A 26,528-nucleotide genomic window follows, 5' to 3' on the forward strand; every position below is an offset into this window, starting at 1 on the left:
ATTGCCATTGTTTTGTCCCTCTGCATATTGTTCTTAGAGATACTTGCATGTTGCATGTGTTCCACTCAAACCATATTAAGTTCCACGTTATGCTCCTTGTACAAAGGACTACCAAGCAATTCATTCAATGCACTCATTTTTAAAGTAGGTCTCACAAGGCCACTCATGTAATTGTGTGTATATTATTGCAACCATGACAGTGGCATTATTGGTCAAGAACCATGAAAGGATCCATTACGCTCTATCAACATCTTCAAAAACATTGACAACACTTCCACAAAGCCCAAATTTCCCTTCGTAGGTCTGCTCTTGGATTTGGGTAAAGGGGATCTGAATCACAGGTAGGTGGGCCTCGATGTCATTGAGCATTGATGTGTATTGACCTCTTGTTGGAAGTGGCATATTTTTTATGCAAAATATTGGAAGTTTCTTGTTTTTCAAATGTTTGAAGCAAGTACAACACACCCTTTTTTGTTCCAAGGGTATGTGATTGATTACCAAACCATGTTGTTCCAAAAGCATTTGATTATTAAGTTTAATGTTTAAGTCTATAAGAGAATGTTAAACACTCCACAAGAAAGACATGGGAGCTTCGGAGTGTCCTCAAATTTTCCCATATAGAATGCTTGTGCTCCAATTGAAGAATGTTTTTTTAAAATGCCATATGCATACATAGTCTTCATTGAACCATTGACATAATTGGGTATGCCATGTTGCATCCCTGATTATCCAGATGCTTACACTGGATATAATGCATGAAGTAAGAAGTATGAAAATAAACAAGTGTGAAGTTAACGAGTCCGAATCTAATTGAGAAGTATGAAAATAACAGAGTGTGAAGTCAAGAAGTTCAAAAGATTTCAACAGCAAAGACCTTGTTCAAAACTGCTATCCTCCATATCGATCGATTCACTAGAATGCTCATGCTCAGCCCTTATGGGGTTGTTACAATGACTCCAAGTTACTCGACTTACAAACTAATCATGCTAAATCTTCGATGGCATAATGCGATCAATTGAAAGAAACAAGTGCTTTTGGCAGAAGCAAACATGAATTCAAGAAATCGGGTACTGATTAATGAAGCCTCACAGGCCTAGCTCTAAAGATAAAGGATCATGTGAAGCTAACCAATTATATTTTGATGAAATAGGAAATATTATGTAAGCCCAAAATACTTCAAACTAAACTGCCCAAAATACTTCAAACTAAACTGTTGCTAAGGCCGGATACACACAGAACAAGTGAGGTGACCTTTTTGCTTGTCCGCCCCCTTTTGAAGATGAAGTAGGTGTGCGTTCGCCCTTCAATTCACAAACACGTGGACGAACTTGCAATATCTAATAAATGCATGATAATGAAACCACCAATCAAAGATGGCGTAGTGGTAGGGCTTCTCTTCAGTAACGAACAAGTCAAGAGTTAGAATATCTGTTGGGGCCTAGTTGCAGCTTTTTTGTAGGCACCCAACTTCTTGGGCGGGCTTGGAAAGCTGCCAAAGCAAAATGCGGAAGTCACCCGTGACTTAGCGTTCATGTAGCAATATCCCGAGCCATCCTACAGATGTGTGTGAAGGCCCTTCCATTCAACTCTTGAATAAGCTTTTTGGCCTGCCCGGTTGGGGAAGCCCTTAATGATGATGTTGGGGTTGAAAGGGAATTGTGCCTATTGGTCCACGTTCAACTTACTATTTCACTCCATCGTCTTTCCTCTACTCTCTCTCTCTCTCTCTCTTCCCCCTAGTCTCGACCTCCACGCTTGCATCACTCGTAATCCATCCTCCTACCTCCCATTTACTACTATTGTTTTTTGCTACTACTTCTGCTTTTTGGTTTTGCCAACCTTTTGGGCAGGCCTCATGAATGACAAAAGGCGTTTCGTCATTCATTTCTTGCACTCGTTTTCCTTGTCCGTAGACACGTGTGTATGTGTGTGCGTGCGCACATGCATCCGACCTAATTGTTGTAAAGTGCTCCCCGTGGGACGAAGGCAATTCCATCTATAGAAGTAAAATGAGTTAAAAGTTGGGAGGGCGAGGTTTCCAAAAGTAGCTCATTGAGGTATGCATTTACAAGATATAAACAAGTAAGTTGGTCACTCATAGTGCTAGGTATATGCATTGACAAGATATAAACAAGTATGTGCATTGACAAGATATAAACAAGTAAGTTTTGTTTTGAGAGCCGGCTTTGCTGTGTGAGGCACATACAAACAAATAAGTTTTGTTTTGAGAGTCGGCTTTGTTGTGTGAGGCACGTACACCCACCAAGCATCTTATGGACATCTCATGGAGATGCCATCCTCGTAGTCATATTAGTCACACTTTCCCATTGAGATATGCATTGACAAGAGGATATAAACAAGTTGGTTGGTCACTCATGAAAGCTACTATAAACCACAAATGGACTTCTCTCTCCAAACCACCGTTGTCCCCTCACCTTCAACAAGGTGCTTATCCCTCACCTTCCCTTTGCCCTTCCATGCTCCCAAAAGCCCCCAAATAGCTTCCCTCTCCTTCAACAGAAATGGGTTCCTTATCCTTCATCATCGTCAAGCTTTGGCTTTAGCTCGTTTCAAGAACGACCCTTCCCCGCACCTCCAGTTCATCGCCCGAGCTGCTGCTAAACCTCCCAAGCCTCCCCCCAAGCCCGCCACATCTAAAACTATCGTCCTTGCTGTCGCTTTGCCTTTTGCACTCGCCGCCGGCGCCGTAATCGCTGGAAAAATTCTCTCTCGACGAATTCGAATGGAAGCCATGGAGGAGGTACGGCCTCCTTCTTTTATGGGCCGCACGTTTGCCTTTTGCGTAGAGCGAGCCCATCAAGCTTTTTCATCACGGCTTTGTGTTTTCTCCTATCCCTGATCCAGGCCATCGAGTTGGAGAAGAAATATAATGCGGAGAAGCTACTAACAGGCAGTGAACCGGACATCGAGAGTTTTTATGCGAAAAGTGTATCAAGGGATGATTCCGGCAGTGAACTGACACTGTCAGCAAAAAGCGAAGCGCTGGAAGATGGTGTCAGGGTGGGGATGCGGAATCGCCCAAAACGAGAGGAGTGAGTCTTCGATGCGTCATTGACAGCCTTCATGATTATCGAGTACCGAAAGGCATGCTAGAAGCCAGCCAGCTGAGAACTGCATAGGAGTCTCTACTTAGATCAATCAACCGGGTTTGGAAACGAAGAAGCCAGCCTAAAAGAACAAAAACCCTGAGGCATCTGCGGGGTTCGTCCATCCAAATTCACATTGTATGAGTTGAATATGTGTACATTCTTTTGGCATTTTTACAGGCAGGGTCTGTCTTTCCACAAGAAATTTAATGTACGAGGGAGAGCCATGAATGTGAAGACCTGGCTTCATTTCCGTAGCATTAGGCGCATTGGCATTCAAATGTTTTAGAATCAAAAGTCCATATTTGTTGCTAGTATGCATGCTCAATTTTCATTCAAAATGGATGGTTTAGGCCTGTGGATAACATGTTTTATGCTTCAAGGGATATAGGGGTAATGAAAGTCTATAGCTTCATTTTCATCTTAGTAGTATGACTCTAGCATTGATTTCTCCTCAATAGCTAGTCGTCAATGAGACCTAGATGGTTTAAGAATGCCCTTTGGGCAGGACGGCCAAGAATGATCAGCCTTTTTTTCTGTGTGTTTGTCCGATTGCTAGGCAAGCTTGGTGGAGAGTGGTGGACAGGGGAATTTGAAAGACAGCTTTAAAAAACAAAAACCTTCGGGAGTCGCAGTGTTTGTCCAGATTCTGCTTGTATCATTTGTATATCTAAATATTCTTTAAGATACTTGAAGTAAGATAACATAAGGGGTAATTGCCACGAGTCTACTTTAATGCTTACGTGGATAGCTCCAAAGTTCCGGAATATACTTTTTTGACGCTAAGGAGTACCAGCTCGTAAATGTTCGTCTTCCTTGGAAGGTGGATGGAAAAAGATGATGCAGTGAATCCCCTTTTTCCCTCTATTGCAGGGAGTGAAGATGAAGAAGCAGGCTGTCCGCTTTGCTTTAATTCACAAGCCCTGAAGGCCTTCGAGCTACTGAAGCTGCAGTCACAATAGTACCTTGTCTATCATTGGCAACACCTGTAGTGAAATAGGGGAAGGGAGAGGGACGACAGGTTGCCATGTAGGAAGCACAGAGGTTGCCACATGGACAGCAGATGGTTATCCTTCTTAGGTTTATTTATGACCCACACTACAAGGCAGATCAATTCACTGTGCTGCTCTGCCCACATATGAGGCTGCACACAAGCCATATGGAGGGGCATAGGGGCTGCACAGAAGGCACATTGTGTGGGTTCCAGAACTGGGCAAGGGCCCAGCAAAGAATGCAGCCAGTAGGGGGTTTAATAGCCCCCCAATGGCTGGTCTGTCCGGCCAGTCCACAGACTGGGTTGGCCAGCCAGCCAACTGGTCGCAGGCTTGGGTTGGCTGGTAAAAGGCCCAGTCGTCTTGTTTCAACCATCTTGCCACTCTGTAGAAGGCCCCCATTGGGGGAGCACAGTAGCATTCAGACAGGCAGCATTGCAGAAAGTACAGAGCTTCTCCAGAGTGCACCCAAGGCACTAGGAGATAGCAGCAAAGGGCAGCCGCATGCACAGGAGTCTGCCATCATCTCCAGCCTATAGAAGTGCAGAACGGTGCTAGAGAAAGTGGACAAAGGCAGCAGCAGTAGCAGCCCTTTGCCTATGTGAAGAGCTCAGGAAGTGGTGCAGATCGGACTACTGGATGACAGACAGTTTTGCATCCTCCCATAGCCACTGAAGTCCTCAATAAGCCATACACCTTTCTCCTTGCAACCTACACGCTCTCTCTTCCTCAATCTCTCTCTCTCTCTCTCTCTCTCTCTCTCTCTCTCACAGCTGACAAGAGCATGGATTGTCAGCTGCATTTCAAAGTAATATGGGGGTAAAACAAGGTTGTCCTCTCTCACCTACACTGTTTGGAATCTGCATTGACAAGTTAGAAGAACTCATAAATGAATTTACAGCAAAAGAAGGGGTAAAAGTACCCACACTCGGGTTATGGACAATACTGTTGCTTCTATATGCAGATGATGTGGTTCTTTTTGCTTATGACTCTGATTCCATGCATCAACTACTACAGACACTTCAGGTCTTTTGTGATGAAAGTGGGCTGCAAGTTAATGTCATCAAAACCAAAATGATGGCAGTATTCACCACTCAACTTGAACACCTTCCTGTTATCAGCTTTGCAGGGGGCAGCCCATTGAATATGTCAACACCTTGAAACATTTAGGCATCGACATACCAGCCGACCACAGATGGTGGCAATGTGCACAAAAAAGGTGGGACACAGGTTGGGGAAAATACAATCAATTTGAAAATGATTGTAGGCACATTGACACCCGGAACTGGAAGATCCGCAATATGTTGTTTGATGCATATGTGGTCCAAACAGTGCTCTACGGAGTAGAAGTATGGGGAGGCAGCATCTCTCCATCTACATGGAATGAGATTGAAAAAATGCAGAAAGCATTCCTACGACGACATCTAGGAGTCAAGGCTACTACCCCGTACTCTATGCTTCTTTTGGAAACAGGTAGGAGGCCAATTGAGTTTCATGCATTGATCAGAGTGATGCAATATCTATTGGACATGCAACAAATGCCAATAGACAGATTACCACACAGAGCATGGACAGCAAGTATGAAACTTCAAAAGAACCATAAAAGCAAGATCATATGTACGGGATGGGGACAGACATAAGGAAACGGTCCAGCAGATGGAAAGTGGAACCATACCTAACTATGCCACGTGAAAAGGTCAAACTACAGGAATTCTAGTTGTCCTTACTATGCACCCTACAGGCTCAATGGCTAACAATAGAAAGGAAGACCAAGCTAGAATACTACCAACATCAAATAAATCCTCTATGCTGGTCATCATTCATGAAATCAGATGCCTTTGCTCAGCCATACATCAGCACTCCCATCCCTCTTCTTTATTGCAGGAATTATGCCAGATTCTGCACACGGTCACATACCTTGGCCATAGAGAAAGGAGCTTGGCTGAATTTGCCACGACATGCCAGAGTTTCAAGGAGCATCCAAACGAGCTCATACACGAGCTTGAGAAATCCGGCCCCAATTATGCATTGCCCTGTACTGTAAGTCAGCTTAGCCTACTCATACAACAGCGATGACTGAGGAAAAGGGAGAGAAAGAGACAATAGAACGAGACCAGCCCCTCCAGGAAGCAATTCGTGGCTTGTGTACTTGGCCCTGAGAGCAGCCAGGCCCTCAAGCCTTTCTAGCACTGGCTGTTCACCGTACCAACCCACGGAGCTGCAAATGGACGCGGAGCCTCTCATACGGACTCCTAAACTGAAACACAAGGTCCAAAACTGTTGTGCCTAGTCCCCGATCTATACGTCAAACCATCAAAAATGCCATCTGTGCATCCAAAGCTCCTCTCAGCTCCCGTACGGCGCTCACGATTTTTTCAGCTTTTTCCTCCACCGTGAACCTTGCCAAATGCATCCAGGAATGGGAAAATGCCACGTGGCATCCCCTCCTCGTCATTTGCCCCCAATGCCCCCTCTAGTGGGACCTATTTAAGATCTAACCAAGCCCTTGCCTCCTCTAGTGGGGCATTTTTAAAGCCAAACCAATGGCCAACTTGGGTCCTAAAGGTTTTTGCCCCCTCTTTAGACTTATTCACCAATTCACCCCCAAGGCATTAATCCCTAGGGGGAAATCTTGCACACACACATCCAAGGCCCTGTCCCCTAGTTTTCCCATATGTAAATGCAAAACTCACACCCTCGTGATAGGACCTATGGCTAGGATGGAGTCTAATGATTTGGTTTAGCCCATAGTGAGAGAAGTAGCTCAAGGAAAAGGAAGGCCCCCTATTCAATTGGTTTAGGGAGAGTAGAATTCTTTGGATCCAAATGTAAATAACCTCCCGATATGTGAAAACTATGGCCAGTTCTTTGGGAGAATTGTAGAAGCACATGTGGGAGTGCTGGAGTATGTTAAGGACAAAAGAACCCTTCAAAAGTTAAAAGGAGAGATGACATGTCTGCAAATTAGAGTGGTTGTGTAAAGTGGAAGAGTTCAACTTCCACCCCAGGGATGATAAGGCTAAAGTATATTCTAACTGTGTTGCACTTGGAAGATTCTGTTGATAAACATTGGAACATTCAAGCAGAAGTTGGCTCCAAAATATGGATTAATACTTTGGAAACTCTTAAAGGCTGCTGCATTTGCTTATGTAACAACCCCTTTGTCATAGGCATCAAGATGGTACAGCCCTCGAGAAAGTGTTCCAGTAAATACGATATATTTATCATGTCAGTTGTCATACCCAGCACAACGATAACATCTCTGAAGCCATTGGTAGAGTAAGATAGAAAGTACGTTCTTTTTAATATCTAGAACATCTAACACTTCCAAAAGAGTCACTACATCCTCTGACATTAACGTGACCTGCACTTGATCAATCCCTCTCAGGCGACAAGAGGCATTGTTGGCACATGTGACAATGATCCCCTTAGGTGCATCATCCAAGGACTAAAACAATTGCTTGTAGGATGTAATGTGCTTTGAAGCACCACTATCAATATACCAATTGGACATAGAATTTGAAACTGACAATGATGCATCATGCTTCGACAAGTTAGATGCCCACTTAGAGATTTTAGAAGAAGAAAATGTACTAGAAGAGGTGGAGGGGCCTTGAGCACCATGCCAAAGCATCCCCCAATTGAGGGGAGATTGGGTGGATACTTCTTTAGAAACCTCGGGAAGCAAAGTGTCACTCGATCGAGTCCATATCAATTGTAGATCCAGGGTACCATGGGATGAAATAAATGGAGTGCAAGGCAAGGAAGGTGGAGCTCTGCTCTACCAAAGCCTTGGGGAAGTGTCAAGGGAGCTCAACTGGAGAAGAAAAACAACTCTTCTATATATTGTGACCTCTTGAATGTGGTCACCATCCAAGGCTAAGCTCGCCAAATTAGGAACCTTACTTCTCATGGGCGTAAGGTCAACAATGCACCCCACCACAGCCCTCTAGAAATCATGAACTGGGGGGATCACAAAAAAGTAGAAAACCTGCAGTCCAGAAGCACCACAAGCTACATAACCTCCTGGGAGATCTCCAAGAGACCAATGCAAATAAAAAAACTAGCTCTTTGAGGAGTAGACAACACCCAAAAAGTGTGGTGACCTATCCAGAGCCACCACACCAACCAGCAACAATTATGAAACTTGATAAAGCTCTAGAAATGAGAGGTAGCAAAGGTGCTGCAAAAAAGCGAGGTGGAGAAGGACAACACACAAAGAGAGAGAGAGAGAGAGAGAGAGAGAGAAAGAAAGAAAGAAACTATTATTATCGTCCTCTGGGGGTCTGAAATCGACCCATGGGACCCAATGGAATGTTACAAAAAGAGAGAGAGAGAGAGAGAGAGAGAGAGAGAGAGAGAGAGGACAACGGAGTGGTTGGTGAAGAGCTAGGTGAAATGAATAAGCAGCTCAACAAGGAGTAGGGAGAGCAACAGTTTCCATGTCAGGCTTGTGCTATATATCTTAACGACAATGCACAAAGTGCTATCAAGGCTTTGACATCTGCAGAGCATATTTCTTTTTGGGTATTCAAGCGTGATGGCACTACCTATCCAATGTGGTCATGGTGTGACACTATTGGTTGCCAAGAATTTTTGGGGTATTTGTTGCAAGAACAAAGGCTAGACCTGCCTCTCAGACATAGGAACCTAATCCTATCACCACACCTATTATGGATGGTGCTCCTGATGCTACATCTAGACCATCTACCACTGTTGCCGTAGTGCCTCTAACTCCTCCCACATAGAATCAGATCTGATGGGATCAAAGAGATGCACAAGCACATGCCTTAATTGCTTTATCTTGCAAGAGGTTCATAATACCTCATATTGGGTTGCATGGGATTGTTTGGCTAATCTTTGTCAGATTTCGAATGAGGCCAGGATTGCATTTTTGTGCAAGCAGTCTGACAACGTTAAGATGGAAGAAGGGGACAACATGGATGCCTATCTCACAAAAGTCAAGGACTTTATAGAGCTGCTCATCAACGTTTCTGAGGTTGTGCCAGATTATCAAGTGGTTTCCATGATGTTGGATGGACCATCGGATTCTTATCAGTGCTTTGCTACACTGTTGAGGTTAGTGGCCATGGGTAGTAGTACATGATGGGCTCCCTCGACTCCGGGTGATCGTTGAGTACTCGGAGACTCTACTGGAGGAGATTCTTGAGACTCTAGATGGAGTGGAGATCCGATAGCGAGTTGAGATTTCTGGTCTACCACGTCAGTGCCTCAAATGCACGCAGATGGGTCACTTGCCATGAGCATGCCCCAGTGGTCAGGGCCGAGGTCTCTTCCTTCTCAAGCTCACGAGAGACAACAGAAGGAGGCTTGTGTGGATAAAACCCAACGTCCATCTAGGCGGTGCGTGATGGTGGCAAAGCGAACAATAGCTTCTCCGGTGCAAGGGGAGCAGATAGGTGGCTCCCCTTTAGGACGTCCCTAGACTCTTGGTCTGACATCTGATAGTGGAGGCCAATCACTCTGCTAGACACCACTTACAAGAACTTAAGCAAGGTCTTGAGTCTACAGTTGAGGCCTCACCTCGTCAGTCATAGATAGTATCCATGACATGCAAACAAGGTTTGTTCAAGAACATAGTATCCTAGACAAAATGTAGTGGATTGGGCACGAGAAGAGTCTTTAATCTATTGCAATCCTTCTTCCAGATTTCAAAAAGGCTTACGATAGGGTGGAGTGGGCCTTCCTAGAGGATACGATGTAGAGGATGGGCTTTTTGGATAGATGGATTTGAGGGGTCTTAGCCATGTGTGCAGGGAGTGCAAGCTCGATACTCATAGGCGATCACCCAGGAGAAGCTTTTTCTCTTTCTAACTCAGTTCATTAGGGTTGCCCCCTTGCCTCCTTCTGCCTCTTTATAGAAGAGGATTCGGGCTACTTTCTGCACTCCCAGGCAGTAGGCCTCATGGAGTTGAGGCTTTTGATCCATCAAGAGGAGGAGCTTTTGGATTCAAAGTTTGGAGATCACACAACACTATGTGGAGGGCACTGAGGAGAGCTTAGAGGGGGTACGATGAGCCCTAGCGACTTACTGTCTGGCCTCAGCCGCTAGGATCAATAGACCAAATCAGTGGGTTTCCTCATGATGACTGAGGAGGTCCAAAATGTTAGAAAAGTGAACTCTTACACCGAGGGTATCCCGCAGCGGAGGACTGATAGCTAGCCTAGAATTACATGTGGCAGTGTTTCACTATGGAATCAATGCTTCATCTAGTGTGTGTACTTCACAACACTCGTGTATGTGCAGACTAGCAAATGAACTATGCCCAGAGATTTAATTTCTCGTCATTTCTTAGATTAGGCCATGCAAGATCATGAATGTATACATTTGTCATTTATGGCAACATATTTGGGTTGGGATCTCTAATAATATTGTGTATATCACTTTTGACTGATAAGATGATGTTCAATCTAGTAAGGATATGTATTTTACAAAAGTAGGTTTGGTTTAGTAGATCAATTCGTATTTGTCCTTTTGATTTTTGATTTACTTTCAAATTTTCAGTTAATCATTTATCTATTTAGATGTGTGATCAGTGTTATTTTCATCAATAAAAGGAATAGACAAACATTTTTCTCTCATGTAAGATGTTTTATCCTCAAAAAATTATCAAACTTGCTTCACCCTGTAGACATCATGGAAGTGTGTGTTATAGCTTTGTATGTGCTAAATGTTCAAGTCTTCTTTACATTGATTGCTAGTAGGTGTGCAAATCATTTTAGTATCTATGAGCCTATAGTTTGATTGAAGGATAGGATGGAAATTGTATGCCAATACCATGTGCTTAAGTGTAGGTTAAGTATTGGAATGCTCTAGACCAATTGACGTACTATATCCTTTAGTGATTTTCTTAAGAAAGGGGAGAAATATCTCCAATCATGGTCTTTTGAAACACCATTTATAAGGCTTGCATATCCTTGTTACATCACAAAGATGCCTCTCTAGAGGACAACTGTAGATTTTCTTGGGTCTTTAATGCATGTTTTGATTTTTTTTTTTTTTTTTTGGGGAAACTTTAGCACTCGTATGCATCCATGCAAATACAATGCTATCTATAGGCTCCCAACATTGAGGATCTTTTGTGTTCCATAGCCAAAATTTATCTGAACACCTTGATTACACTTCTTCATCTATAGCATGTTGGTGAATGCAAACAGGTGCCCAATATTATATAGGTATCTTTTTGTAATTCTCTAACATCCTATTTACATCTACATCACTTTGTACAACACCTAGCCATATTGGGTAGATTGCGTTTGATGGTCGAATAAGCACAAAATCACCAATCTTGACATCCACCATTGGCTTAAATTTATCTTTGGGTCTTTTTTGTGAAGGCCCACAATAGTGGTCATCCATTTTTTCCAACTCTTCGAAGTCATCCTTGTTATCATTGCAATAGATGTTCCTTCACTATGTGTCCTTGGCAAAAAATCTTTGAACACTCCCTTTTCCAACATATTTTGGAGTTTCTATAGCATCCACCTTATTTTTCCAATACTCAATCATGGGTGCTATGTACTTCGTGAGCTTAGCATCTACTATGCTTGAACACCACACATGTCCTTGTTGGGTGATCTCAAGAACAGAATGAAAAAAAGATTTGACCTTGCGGCCAAATCTTCATGTGTGTGTTCCACTAAAAAGTTTTGGCCACAATGCCAAAACGTTTCCACATCTTGTCCATGAGGTCATCATTCAAGGACAGTTTGGAAGTTTTCAAATCTTTGTGTGTTGTCCAAACCTATGCTTGAGTGTTAAGCTCGTAAACAAGAGCTTGTCCACACAATTGAAAAATGGATAGAAGGTTTGACAGGTGGTCAATTATTAGAGAGAGAGAGAGAGAGAGTTGTGTCCAAAGTTTTCCACATCTTTTTTGTGAGGTCATCCCTCAATGATGGTTTGAAAACCCTCTAAAAGTTCTGACCTTGTGGCCAAATCTTTGTGAGTTAACCACACCTATGCTTGAACACCACACACATGTCCTTGTTGAGTGACCTCATGAACATAATGAAAAAAAGATTTGACCTTGTGGCCAAATCTCGATGAGTGTGTTGTGCTCAAAACTTTTCCAAAACTTTTTCACATCTTGTCCATGAGGTCATCATTCAAGGATGGTTTGGAAACCCTCAAAAAGTTTTGACCTTGTGGCCAAATCTTTGTGTATTATCCAAACCTATGCGTGAGTGATAAGGTAAAAAACAAGAGCTTGTCCACACAATCAAAAGCTGATAGAAGTTTTCAAACCTTTTTGTGTGTGTGTGTGTGTGTGTGTGTGTGTGTGTGTGTGTGTGTGAGAGAGAGAGAGAGAGAGCAAGAGAGAGAGAGAGAGAGAGAGAGAGAGAGAGAGAGAGAGAGAGTTGTGTCCAAAGTTTTCCACATCTTGTCCATCAGGTCATCCCTCAATGATAGTTTGAAAACCCTTAGAAATTTTTGACCTTGTGGTGCAATCTGTGTGATTTAACCACACCTATGCTTGAACACCACACACATCCTTGTTGAGTGACCCCATGAAGAATGGAAAAAATTTTGACCTTGTGGCCAGATATGCACGAGTGTGTTTTGCTCAAACGTTTTGGCCATAAGGTCAAAATTTTCCACATCATGTTCATGAGGATCATCATCCTTAAGAAACCCTTACAATGTTTTGGCCTTATGGCCAAATCTATGCAAGTTGTAAACCTATCCTTTACTTTTGACCTGGTGGACAATTCTTAGGAGCCAACTCTTTATGGAAAACATTTGATGGTGTGTCCCTGTTTATATTTATTTATTTATATTTATACATGTATACATGTGTGTGTGTGTGTGTGTGTGTGTTTATATGTTCTATTTGATTATTATATTTTAAATAAATATATTATTATATTTATTTAATTATTGATAACTAATTATTTAAATATACATATTCAATTTTATATGTACTTTAGATATATATTCAATTTTATATCTAAATAACTAAATTGGTTTGCTAATATATATGTGTGTGTGTGCACGCACGTGCATGCATGTGTGTGCACGTGTGTTATACTTCGTGATGGGGATTTGTAAATTGCATTAGGTAATTGCATCAATGTTTCACCAAAAAAGAGTGTGTGTGTGTGTGTGTGTGTGTGTGTGTGTCTTTTGATTATTTATTTTAAGTAAATCATATATATATATATATATATAGAGAGAGAGAGAGAGAGAGAGACACACACACACATTAGGAAAAAAGGAAACTCATTTTGGGGCCTTGTAAGAAATCCACTAGTTTCTTATTTTTCTTTGCTCCAAAATCTACAAAAATGAACTAGCATTAAATGCTCCTATCATATTCTCTCTTTAAAGTGAGTTTCGTGTCATCTTGACTCATGCCAGCAATAGAGTTTTGTGTCGGAATCCCATAACTAACGATTAAGAATCTTTGTTTTTCAAAATTGTAAACCTTCGCATGACAAGATAAACATGGACTTATCGCGATAAATATGGACTTATCATTGTTGACTTATGTAGGCCATAAGATTTCGTGGTCAAAAACTCATAACTAACCTTTAAGAAATTTTATTTTTTTTAATTTTTAAACATCCCCACGAAAGATTAACATGGATTTATCACGGCAAGTCCATTGCTAACACTTTGTTTTATAAAAGTTGATAAGGGTGTGAAGCAACGGGAAAATGTTGCTCAAAAAAATGGCAATGTGCAACCACACCATTGAAGAACAATCCAGCAAGAAGAGACTTTACCACCTCCACATTGATTTAAAAGAAGAGTATGCACCTGTGCAAAAACGACTGAAGGGTCCACAAGCAGGTGCAATGCCAAGGGAGAACATAAGGAAAGAAGGCTTACATCATATCGATTTATGGTGTGATGGGAGCATTTACCTAAGATGTCTAATCAGTAACTTTACTCCTCCATTTTTCAATCTGACAACACTGCTGAAGTTTGTGGGGTGATGGTAATAAGGGCCAATTTGGATATGTCAAAACTCAATCTACGGCCGTGGAAATGTACAAAGGCTTTTACCAACAACAGAGATGGGAATGAAATTGCAACAGGTAGCAAAAAGCTCTAAATTGAAGGAGTAGCTACAGAAAGAAATTGAAGAACACATGATGACAAAGAAAATGTTGAGGAAAGCTAGAAGAAAAGCCACACCCTTAGGAGATAGACTTAGAAATAGCAAAATTCGTAACTTTGCAAATCTAACCTGGCAGTGGAGGATGCATGCGCAAAGTTTAGGAAGCAAGGTAAGTCTTCTTTTGCTTTTGCAATTTTGAATGCAACACAAAGACAATGATTACTCTATGATAATAGCAATTGAGCTTGGAAAAACTCTTTTATTTGTGCTTCTTATAGGAAAATTCTTAAGCCTTGTAAAGAAAATGTTGATCCTAATGCCCCTCTAATAAAACAAATGAAAGGTTTACTGTCAACTACAATTGCGAAAAGCATGCTAGAGGAGAAAATCTATAAAACAATCAAACACAATGTTGTGCAATAGTTTGTAGATACAAACAAAGTTGATGTGAGCATAATCCAAGGGGCACTCGATGAGGGCGGAGTGAACAGAAAACATTGCACATCCATTTTCAATGTAGTATTAATAACCTTGAAAGATTAGAGGATAAAACGGGTGTGCTCTTACCAAAGCCTACGGCAGTGTGGAAGTTAAGAGGCCTACTCAACCAACAAGTAGATGATTATATTGAAAATTGTATGCACATTGAATGAGTGTATGAAAGTGACAAGGGAACCACTGTATATAACTCTTTTAACAATGTTTTTGTCGATCTTCAACACGTGCAAATGAGAATGGTTGAGTTTTATGATATGGCATTTGAAGAGTGCCAAAGGTTCCTTAAATTTGTTGTGAAATTGTCAAGGAGAAAAAGATTTAATGAGTGACCATCACTCTAATGAATAGAGCTCTTGATCCCTCGATTACAATAGCAGACTCAAAACACTTCAGTGTGCAATCAGAAAAGCACATTTGCTGGCTAGGCACATTTGAGGTAAGCACACACTTGAATTGAAAGTGGTTTTTTTATAAGTATTTATTAATGTATGATTCTTTAATTGTATTTTCACTTGGCAGGTTAAGAAAAAGGACCACAAAACTCTTGATTGGGTATTCCAACACATAGAAATACCATCAATTATTAAAGATCAAGTTCAAGGAGGGTATTTGCATGTTGGTGGCAAAGGTGATTTCCAGATTGATTGGCATAGGGCAAGTGACCTCAAGACCCTCGAGTGTATGTTCAGCATAAGCAAAGTAGGTAATTCAAAATCTCCATGCCTTTACTACAAGGAGCCAGCATATGTCGTGGATTCAAAATGGTGGAGGAAGGCACCTAACAAAGATAAGGTTGATCCCAATTTCAAAGCCGTTCTTGATATCCCTTTGTGTAATGTACATATATGCACATTACCTGCTTTATGTCGAATCATCGAGAAGATGGTATTTTTGTATGTTGGTTTTGCCTGGAAGCTTCATCCTAAAAAGTGAGGAAGGATGAACTTCAAGCAATCGAGAAAGTATTTTTGGGCATTGGTCTCCATGGAGGAGATGTTCATATCACAACAAATCTAGAAAAATTAAAAAATGGAACGGAAGTGCCCATCAAGCCATCTATCGGTGGAGTGAAGGTTAGAAGGTTTTAATCACAGCCACAGGGCAAGAGAAAACCAAGCAGACAATCACGCTATGTTTCAAGAGTACAGTATGGCATTTGGAGGCACACACACAATGCAATTAAAGATCATGAAGTAGACGAAATTGCACGAACTGTTCAAACAGAAGTATAAAGATCCTTAGACAAGCTTTTCATACTTTTTGACAAACAAACTTGGACCAAGAATGATCACCGTGCATTGGAGGAGGAGCTGAAGACTTTGGAAAGTCAATGAAAGAAGCTTGGACAACTTGCAACATACCACATTACATGGTAATAAAATTTCATTCTTTGCTTTTACTGGCATTTTCCTATGTTACCTCTTAACAATAGAATGTGACTTCTTGTTTATTGTAAATGCAACATATTATCTACAACCATTTTTCATATTTTGAAAAAAAATATGGATGCCCTACATTTCAGTCAACTCAGGGGGAATGGAGAAGTCTCATTACATAGTACAAGATGCATTTTTTTGGCATAGACAACATTTTGGAGGAGCACAGAAAGCAAATAGCCTCAAAGAAGTTTCCAATGGTTGTATGCTACAAAGGTTGCAATGTAAGAAAAAAGTGGCAACATCAAAAGTCACACTAGCATTCAAGATGGCCCAAAAAGAAAGAAGAAGGCAAAGCTTGGATAACTCAACTGCTGCACAGAGACATGCGGAATGGAGAAAATCAAAGACTTTTATGAACCACAGGTGGATAGATAGAGCTTAGGAACTTTGTAACAAAATGTACAATGTATAGCTCAATAGAGCAGTGCGGTGACTATATTATGTAAAATTTGCAAATTCAATACATGTACACTTAAGTTCCTATAGTAAATCCGTGGCTATATGATGCAAGGTTTGAAATTCAAAACAACTACAGTCAAAAGCAAAGATACAATATGATTCAAAATAATTTGCTACACTTTGCAAGAGCTTGGAAGCTTACTAACAATATAATATCCTGCCCTAGAGCAGATCTTGCCAAGATAATAACCAAAAATATTGTAAGCAGATATTTTTTCCAAAAGAATGATCCTTTCCTTCTACTGGTTGATTTGATCACCTCTTCCAATCTTATCAAAGTGAAGGTCCCTTTGAATCTTCTTGAATGTCTCATCATCGATGTCATCGTCTCCCATACATTTCTGAGCTTCCTCAAAGCACGTGGATAGACATTCCTATGAGTTGAAGTTGTCTTCCATGCTGTGGAAAGGGTCACCCTTCTCAATGATCTCAAAATCCAAATGGCAGGATTGGACAATCAATGCCAACGTGTAATCTTCCCTCAAATCAAATATTGCTTGACTATCATGAAGAAGAATATAATCCATATCTCCAATTTGGAAAGTGGGAAGCAATGGCATGGCACGGCCATAGCTTTCAATGTCAAGGTCTTCAATCCTTACTAGCCTATTAAGTGTGTCTGTCCTTAGTGCCACAAGGTCGAGTGCAGCAGCTTCATCTCTCTCCTTGACAAGGTCTATCACCTTCTCTTCATCCTCCTTCTCTGATACTTCTACCTCTTCTTAGAGTTCCTCTTGATCCCAGGGCCTCTCATCTACTTCCTCATGCTTTTGCATCTCTAAGCCCTCCTTAAGGTTAACATGATGGTAGTTCATGTACAATACAAACCCCAAACATTCGTCTAAAATTTTGCACTTTCTATTGTGCATGTTGCACTCTGCTTTAACATGCTTTGGCAAAAGCTCATACCTCTTATGAATGGAAGTCCTGAACTTATTATCTGTCAACAAATCCTTGATGTGGATGTGTGACTTATTTCCAATACAAATCCTACCCTCCCCTGTGAGCTTTTGAAAAATGTTGCATTGTTCATCAAAAAATTCAATGTGTTGGTCAACCAAATGTGAATAATCTAGCTCCTTGTTGAACATTTCATAGAAAATATGGAAATCCTACTGGGCATTGCACTTATGAAGGAAATCAAAAAGCAACTCATCACATGATTTTGTTTGTTCTCAAAGCGATTTGGCTTGTTGGGGGCTTGCTCAACAGGATAAATCTCTTTGTTAAGCACATTTCTTAATAATTTTGTCAAGTGATATTTTAAAATCTTGAGCAAATTCTAGAGGATCAATCAACAAATTGGGTTTTTATAAAATTATACCTGGAATAGGTTGGTTCATGACCCAAAAATCAGAACTTGTTACCTTGGTCTCCTTCTGGAAGCTCTTATCCTTGTTTGTAAGATCACACAAAGGAAAATTATTTCAATGGCATGAAAAACCAAAAAAGGACAGGGACATGACTAAATATGTCCTTGAGACATAAACTAGCACAATGTAATAGTAGAGAGAGTTCTTATGATGGCAATAAATGTATCTAGGTCAAACTAATGCAAACATATGCTTGTGAAAGACCATATTCAAGATGTGTGCCCCAGAAAGTGATTTTGACTGTTGGACAGTGCTCCAATAGTCAAAATTGCTTTCTTAAGCACATTTCAACATTTCTTTGTATCCAGATTTCATAGAGACCCCACACTTCTTAAGGACAATTAACATTGAAACACACACATTGAATGAACATACCAAGTCTAGGTTGGTCCTTGACCACATTTGGAATTTGATAGATGATATTGGAAATGTACTCATGTTGGTCTATTGGTCCTATTACCTACTATGCAAATCTCTATCTTAGGCACACTTGTGCACTAAGATTTGTTTTTGGATATTCTCTGGAGTCTTCTAAGTATGAAGTTTGTTCCAAGGGTAGTTTGTTTTGAAGTAGGAGCATCAGGTGCTTTTTCATTTGGAATTTTGGTGGTTGTATTCTCTTCAGGCTTCTAAAAGGTAGTTGGAAATTGAAACACTAGGTGAAAATATGTAGTAATAGGTAGTATGTGATCAAGAAAGTGATTTGGGATGTTCGGCATTCTCCTGAACCTCAGAATGGCTTTCTTAGGTACATTAATAAATTGTGTTATGAGGGCAGTTTATAGGGGCATCAATTTCTTAATATCTATTTATGTTGGAATCATCTATGATTGTGTTAATCAATGTTTTGAAATTTGTTTAGATACTGTTGATTTTATACATTGCTGTGTTGGCAATCATATCAATTTAATGGAATGTGAGATAAACAAATTGTGTGGGATAGAATTTCAGTAATGTGCCTAAGAAAGTGATTTGGCTTATTGGACAACTCCCAAGCCTCCAAATCGCTTTCGTAAGCATCGTTTTGCATATGTTTCTGGTTGCATATTATGTGTTGGTTTTCTTCCTCTATAGGGACAATAGGGACTACTTTTGATTTCTGCATTGCTTGTTGTGTTGTCTCTCATATGGGTTGGACATTGGATCAATTTGATGGATTGTGAGAGAGAAACAAGTTGTTAGGTAGAGTTTTTCATTAATGTGCTTAAGAAAGTGATTTGGCTTGTTGGACAATTCCCAACCCTTTCTTAAGCACATTTGTGCATATCCACCTGTTATAGGTTTTGTCTTGGTCAGGGCCAATAGGTACTACTTCTTTAATGAAGCTCTTAGTTTGCAGGCTGGAAGACTATCATGGCAAGGGCAAACCAGACAACCATAGTGATTGGTAAGTGGCCTCATATTGCTCAAGCTGCCACTCCCCAGTTGCTAGTGCCAGTGTCTGAGGATCTCATAAGAGGAAAGGGAAGTCCGTGCATATCCTCAAACAGGCAAAGAAGAGGAGGGTTTCTCAAAAGGTGTCAGTGCTTAGGGGGACAAGGAAGGCACAAAAGGCCATGGGACATGCAATACCAAAGGCTCCCTTTCAAAGTCTTGTGAGGGAGATCTGTAATGACAATCAATTAGGTTATAGATGGCATAGGTCTACATTGTTGTCCCTCCAAGAGGCAGCTGAAGATTGGATGCTAGAATTCTTATGGGATTGCATGATTGTTGCTACACATAGTCATAGGGTCATCTTGAGGGTGAAGGATGTTGAGACACTTACACTTAAGATATTTTGTTATAGATATGACAAAATCCTTCATCCTTGCAATTGCGTGGACCTCAAAATGAGGGATATTCTATTTGTGCCACCAGCAAGGAAACCAAAGGATGTTGGTACAACTCTAGTGGAGGTAACACAAAACAAGGATACAAGGGGCAAGGCTGCTTATGAGGAGGCCATGATAGAGCAGAGGGATGCTACCAACATGCAATTCATCTAAGAGACTACCCTAAGGGACATTAAAAATAATCAAAGGATAATGCATTTGGGATCAAATATTATACTCAAGTTTCAAGATGCCACTTTTGTGAAAGACATAACACTGACCCAAGACTGTTTCAGAGCTTTGATGTCACAAGAAGGATGGGTGACTGATACAATTATTTTTTATGTTCTCAAGTAATTGATATGCATGCTTAAGGTGATGAATATGGTTGAGTTTCTTGATTAATTGATGATATGGACTCAGTTCCTTATACAATGCACTGAGAACAATATTTTTACCAGCATGTATAGAGGAGGGTTAAAAGAGCCGCAACAACTTGAGGTTTATGTACTTGATCCTTGCATATCTCCCTTACTAAGAAATCCAAAGGTTCCTACAATTGATCTTGTCAAGTGGTTCAAACACTGTGACTTCAACTTGATCACTCTCATCCTATTACCTTATAACTCTGAGTAAGTGAATAATACATTTTACTTCATTTCTTCTATCATTCATTGTTGTAATGTTGACTAATGTATCTGTCTTTTTTTTGCAGCAACCATTGGAGCCTAGTGTCTATTGACCTTCAACAAAAACAAGCCTTTTGTATGAATTCTCTCTACAAAACACATAAGGACCTTGATTTGTATGTTTCCTTTTGTTAACATATCCCTATATAAATAAAGCTCTACATTGTTACTTCACCATTGCTAACAATAGGATTTTATCTTGTAGAGGCATAAAAAGGTTATTGGATGTCTTGGATCATTTTCCTCCAAATGTGGACCTGCGTGATATTGTTGAGATTTTTGACTTAAAGGTAAGGACATTTATGGATGTTCAATGATGTTTTTGGCCTCCTCAATTATATAAACCATATCCTAAGGTTGTTAAGTTTGTGCACGTGCCACAAGGAGATGATCCCCATTCATGTGGGTGGAGGACAATGATCCATGCCAAGTATTTGTTAGATACTTACTTTGCAGATCCGCCACCAGACAGGGTAAGTATATAAATCTATATATTCATAATGACTAGACTTACACAAACAAACACCATTGTGAAACAAAATATAATCTAATCTTTCATATTATTTTTCTTGATTGCAGGTTTCAGAGGATAGATTTATATCAATCTATGTCAATGGATATAGATCCATGGTCAATGTATCCCAAGGGAGACACAGAGCGAGATCTAGGGCTAGTGCTTTTGGAAGCAAGGAGACTGCTGTTGTTGTTGAAGGCAAGGAATAGGGGGCTGAGGACAATCCCAAAGTGGAAGAGGAGATTTCCAGTGAGGAACCACAGTAGCCTGATGAGCAGCATCAGCCTTCACATCAGCCTTATGAGTAGCCTCATCCTTCACATCAGCCTGATGAGCAGCTTCATCCTTCATAGCAGCCTGATGAGTAGTCTCATCCTTCACAACAACCTGATGACTAGCTCCTACAGCCTAATGAGCAGCCTAGCCTGATCAAAAGCCTCCTTCACAGTAGCCTGATGAGCAGCCTCAGCCTCTGATCAATAGCCTCATTCACAACAGCCTGATGAGCAACTTCAGCCTCATCAGTAGCAACAGCCTTCATTTGCATAGGAGTAGTTACATATTGTCATCATACTTACAACTACTTTAGATTTTGATTATGACTCACTCATTGTATTGATACAATACCTATAATATGAGTTTTTATTTATCTCAACAATCCCATTTGGGATGTCTTTGCTTATGTATCAGTTCTTTCTGTATTGATACAATTGACATGTAATATGGTTTTTGATTTCTCTCAATGATTTCTTTACTTTCTCATATTTATAGTGTGTATAACATGTAGCATTAGTATAACATGAATTCAAATCAAGAATCAAGGGTACCTTCTTACAAGGGTTTAAAGATAGCATATGGAAAATCAATAAAATTAAACAATATTACTTGTTTCCGATGCAGAAGATATAAAACCACCAATAAAACTAAGTTCACAAAGATATACCTCACATTCTTCTTGGTGTAGTAGTCATTCCAATTCCATCGAACAAATAAGAGAAGAGTTGGGCACATCATGTTGTCCTTGAATTTGGAAGACTCTACCCTCTTTTTCAAACATAATGGAGTTATTAAGATAACTCCGATGTAAGCTATGCCCAAGACTATATAGCCATTCTCGACCAAGCACTACATCTGTTCGGTCGAGATGCATGATTTGGAAATCCAACAAGTCTTAATAACCTTGAATATCCACCTCTACACCATGTATCATGGTGTCCCAAACTTTCTTATCACTACCTTTTGCCAAAGAGACCACATATTTATAGGCACTTGGACTCTTAAGCAATTTTAATTCCTTAATTAACAAGTAGTTCAAGAAATTATGTGTTGCACTATCATCAACCATCACTCTTACTCTTTGCCCCTTAATTTTTAGTAGTATGTGCAAAGTTTGACTGTTAGTGCATATGAACATTTGCACATGATGTTGAAAATTTTCCTTAACAACACAATGATTATGCTAAAAGATCTACTGATTTTTTAGCTGAAAATTGCTAGGAAGGTTGTGATGACTAGCTCAAAATGACCCACCAAAATTATCAATGTACTAAAGAAAATTGAGTGGGACCAAGGCATTCAGCATGCCAAAAATAAAATTATAAAATATACTAACACGTTAAGATTAGTCGCATCAACTAGTGTTGTAGTTCCCTTGTAGCATCACTCAAATGCAAACTAATATATTCTTCTTTAGCTTGTATTCCTTAGCTTGTATGCAAACTAATATGTTCTTCAAATGCAAACTAATATGTTCTTCTTTAGCTTGTATTCCTTAGTATTCAATATCAATAATTTTTTCAATCTAAATGAGAGAATTTTTCAATTCAATAGAGCTAGGATAGAGGCAATAATCATGTTTAATAAACTTTGTGATACTCAAAAGAATTTCTCTAATGGTACAAGTGTGTGATTGCCCTTTATCTGATGAGTTTAAACCTATGATGCTACACGAAGTCTTTGTGCACTTACACTACATTAAATCTCCTCATTAAATCATGAGGACCAAAGGTGGGCTACCACATTTTTTTTGATATATAGCACATGGTGCTATCCTCATGATAGACCTCTACCTTAGTGTACTTTTCAGTATTATCAAGCAGCAACACTTGCACCGCATGTACTTGTCTTTGTGGAGGTCTATTCGGGGCTTTAGCTCCCACTTGTTTATTTTTAGGGTAGAGTTCCAAGCAGCATGGTCTTTGCCCAAACATTTGAAGCAAATATTTTCTTGCCTGGCCCTTTCATAATCCTCTTTCTTCAAGAGAGGATAATTTTGTGTTTGAGGTTTCTTAGGTGGTACTTGAGGAACCTCCTTCTCAAAGTGCCCCTTCCTTTTCAAATTGGGAAATTTGTTGAACTTTGAAACAAAACTTGTTTGCTTTGAAGTTTCAGCTTTGAATTTCCCCGTCGCATTATCATATATTTGGGCAAACTTAATGGCTTCCTCAAAGGTTTTAGGAGACTTTTTTTTCACCTGTACCTTATAAGTGTCTTTGAGACCTTTCACAAAACCCCTTATTTTTTGGAATTCATCAATTCCCTTCAACTTAAGGACTGCCTCCCTATAGTTCGCTATGTACTGGACTAGAGTGTTTTTACCCATAGTGCAATTGTCCCAAGCCTCCCACACTCTTTCTAATTCATTTTCCGGTAATAACTCTTTTAGGAAGGCTTGTTTAAACTCAGTCCAATGTCTAGGAATTCTTTCATTTTCCCTAAGGCTCATCCACCATTTATAGGCTTTATTTTCAAGGGAAAGACTTGCTTCCACAACTTGATTTTTAGGAGGTGTATTCCTAAGTCAATGGAAGCCTTGCCACTTTTGCAAGAACATATTAATCGCATCTATATTATGCTCCTTTTCTTCCCCATTGAAAATTGGCGATTTCAAGTCCTTAAGGATGTTAGAGGTTTCTCTAAGTCGAGAGGTGGACCACTCAACTTGATTAGGAGGCATCATTTATTTTTTTGTAATAGTTACCGATTGAGAATTGTCTAACTTAGTTATGGCTTTAGCTAGGGTAATCAATGTATCACTGATAACTCCTAGTTGTGGTTGTATATTTTGCATTCAAGTTTCAAGTTTAGTGAAATTTGTATACGAAATTCCATAATCACCGGTATATGTCCTCCATTTCCATGTTATCCTCTTGAGTTTCAATTTGTACCTCCCCATGTGTTTCCTCTCTAGTTAAAACTTTTCCTTTCCTAGCCCTTTCCTTGGCCTCTCTAGCCATATCGTCCCTTTCTGGAGTTGTCATTTTAAAGATGCATTTTTTCCTAAAAATATAAAGCAAAGCGCTTTATGTCATAGAGAAAAATATGATGCCCACTTTCTCGGTATTTGTTCGATGGTCTTGAATTCATCTTCGCACTTTCTTCGATCCATGACTTCTCACTTTCTTTTAATTCACAATCTTTTCGATTTCGCTTCTTCCATTTCCCTCGATCTCAAACGTCAAAATCCCGCTTTCTTCTTTTGATTATGACAAGGTTCAAGAGATTGGAGAAAGGGTTGAAGAGGATCTTAGAAGCTTGGGAGAAAGAGGGAGGAAAAAAAGGACTCTAAAACCTTTGGAAAGAGAGAAGGAAAAAGCCTTAAGGAGAGAGGGGTATGAAGGAAAAGGTGACATGGCTTTTTTCCCAAAGGTTTTTTCAACCTTTGTATGACGTGGCTCTATACTTTTATGAGAGCTTTGGAGAAACTTTGAAACAACAAATTAGCAAAATGGCACGCAACCTTTGAAACAGCAAGCTCTCTTTCAATTCTCTGTGACTCTCTATGCAGGTCAAGGGAATCATCACCCTGATGGAGCTAATGCCTCCCTGACAGCCTCATAACATCAAGAAATTATGCTATAATTTGGTGTTTCGTTGGATGGATGGCATCAATAGATTTTAGCAAATTACTTCCAAAAGATCTCTGGAGCCTTGACCCTTGAGGAGAAAATCCATGCACGGTCACCAGTGAAAATCTTTGCGCGTACAGTCACAATTGCTGTGCACATGAAACTCCAACTACTAAGCATGTCCCATTGTTACATGACTTCACATCGCATCATGTGGTGCTCAAAATTTAGTAGGCATCATTATTTCGTTATAACAGCGTAGGCAAAATGGTAAGGACTGCTTAACTCAGTCACTACTGCAAGCTCGCTGCTATCATGCAGCTATCATCTCCCTCCGAATAAGGCTGAACACAGTGTGTTGTTGCTTGTTTGTGCACGAAATGGATCCAATCATCGACCCTCCAAAACATCTACCATCATCCACAAACTTTGATGATCTACAGGCTTTGATACCAATGATACATCCCCTTGAACATAGAGGGCTTCCTTCAAGTTTCCTCTCAACCATAAATTCTGTGAGCTCCTCTCTTCTCCATCATGAACTCCCCTTCAGTTCCCTTCTTCTCCCACTTTCCATGTGGAGCTCTCCTTCCAGAATCTTCCCCCTTGCTAGCACTCACCACTTGGCTTCTAGCTTTGGTGCCACATGTCCCACAAGGGACTCCTCTCTTTTTAGCCCTCTCTAGGACTCCTTATGCACCACCTCATAAATGCCTAGGGCTAGGCATGGCCCTAGACCCAAGCCCTTTAGGCCCTACGAATGCAAGTGCTACCAAGCCCTTTGGCTTCTTGCCTTATATTGCGGTCACGGTATTATAGTTGACGTAACAAAGAGGGGGAATTTTGAAGGTAATTTAAAGGAAATGAGGGGGAAGAATTTGGAAAAGAGTTAGTTTTAAAGCCTAAAGAAGTAGTCGGTGGGAAGGGGGTTAAGGGGGATAGATAGATTATGAACATAAAGGAATAGATAAATAAGTTAGGATTATAGAAAAAATGGAGGGGGGGTTTGAATAATATTAGGAGTGAGGAGGGAAAGAAAAAAAAGTAACAACCCATGTTAAAAATATCTAAAATTAGAGGGGGAATTTGAAGAAGACTGAGGGGGAATGGGGAATGAAAAACTGAGTAAGAGTAGTTAGTGTGACCATTTAATAAGTTTTTTTGGAATGTTGTTGGACATAGACTAGCCATGTATGCCTAATTTCAATGTGCATGGCTTTCAAGCGATGCATAGTATCCGAGGGGAAACCCTCCCCCACATTTTGTATTCCTTCAAGTCAGAAAACTCTCCAAATTTCTGACTCATAAGAGGCTGTTCCCCTGTACGTAGCGTTAGTGGAGGAATAATCTCCATTGTTCGCTTATTAGGATCCAAAATGTACTAACCTAATGAAAATCTACCACACCTTACTAGATCGATGACGGGTTTCGCAGCGGTCAAACCGTGGCACATGAGGGGAGTGGTGCTGACGCAGAATGGCGATGATGATGTGTGGTGGTGATTGCCACAAGTGGGGGTGGTGAGATTGAGGGTGCAAAAGAAAATTAACCCCTGCCCGAGGTCTTCCAAGCACCTTTGACGGACTCGAGAGGAAAGCTTTGGGACTCGAAAGTGGAGCCCTTAGGGTGGCCACGAATTGGCATGTGTATGACCCATGGCCCTTGGGGTAGGAAACTCTCCAAATTCCATGACTCAGGAAGTGGAGC

The 26,528-nt window shown here is 40.4% G+C and overlaps 1 protein-coding gene across 1 annotated transcript; it reads left to right on the plus strand.

Annotated features, from left to right (window-relative positions):
* The first annotated feature begins 2,360 nt into the window (after nt 1-2,360).
* Nucleotides 2,361-3,520, plus strand: LOC147905753 (uncharacterized). Its single transcript, XM_087381661.1, has 2 exons — nt 2,361-2,761; nt 2,866-3,520. The coding sequence occupies exons 1-2, from the start codon at nt 2,399-2,401 to the stop codon at nt 3,055-3,057; spliced, it is 555 nt and encodes a 184-aa protein (XP_087237787.1). The 5' UTR covers nt 2,361-2,398; the 3' UTR covers nt 3,058-3,520.
* Nucleotides 3,521-26,528: the final 23,008 nt, after the last annotated feature.

Source organism: Dipteris shenzhenensis, chromosome 1 (assembly GCF_047967505.1).
Source record: "Dipteris shenzhenensis isolate YYH24624 ecotype China chromosome 1, Dip_SZ_1.0, whole genome shotgun sequence".
NCBI classification, from domain to species: domain Eukaryota; kingdom Viridiplantae; phylum Streptophyta; class Polypodiopsida; order Gleicheniales; family Dipteridaceae; genus Dipteris; species Dipteris shenzhenensis.

Bases quoted from the DNA above. Each gene is read 5' to 3' on its own strand.
- LOC147905753 (XM_087381661.1), top strand. From the start codon at position 2,399: ATGGACTTCTCTCTCCAAACCACCGTTGTCCCCTCACCTTCAACAAGG. The intron at 2,762-2,865 runs GTACGGCCTCCT...TCCCTGATCCAG, and splicing joins GAATGGAAGCCATGGAGGAG to GCCATCGAGTTGGAGAAGAA.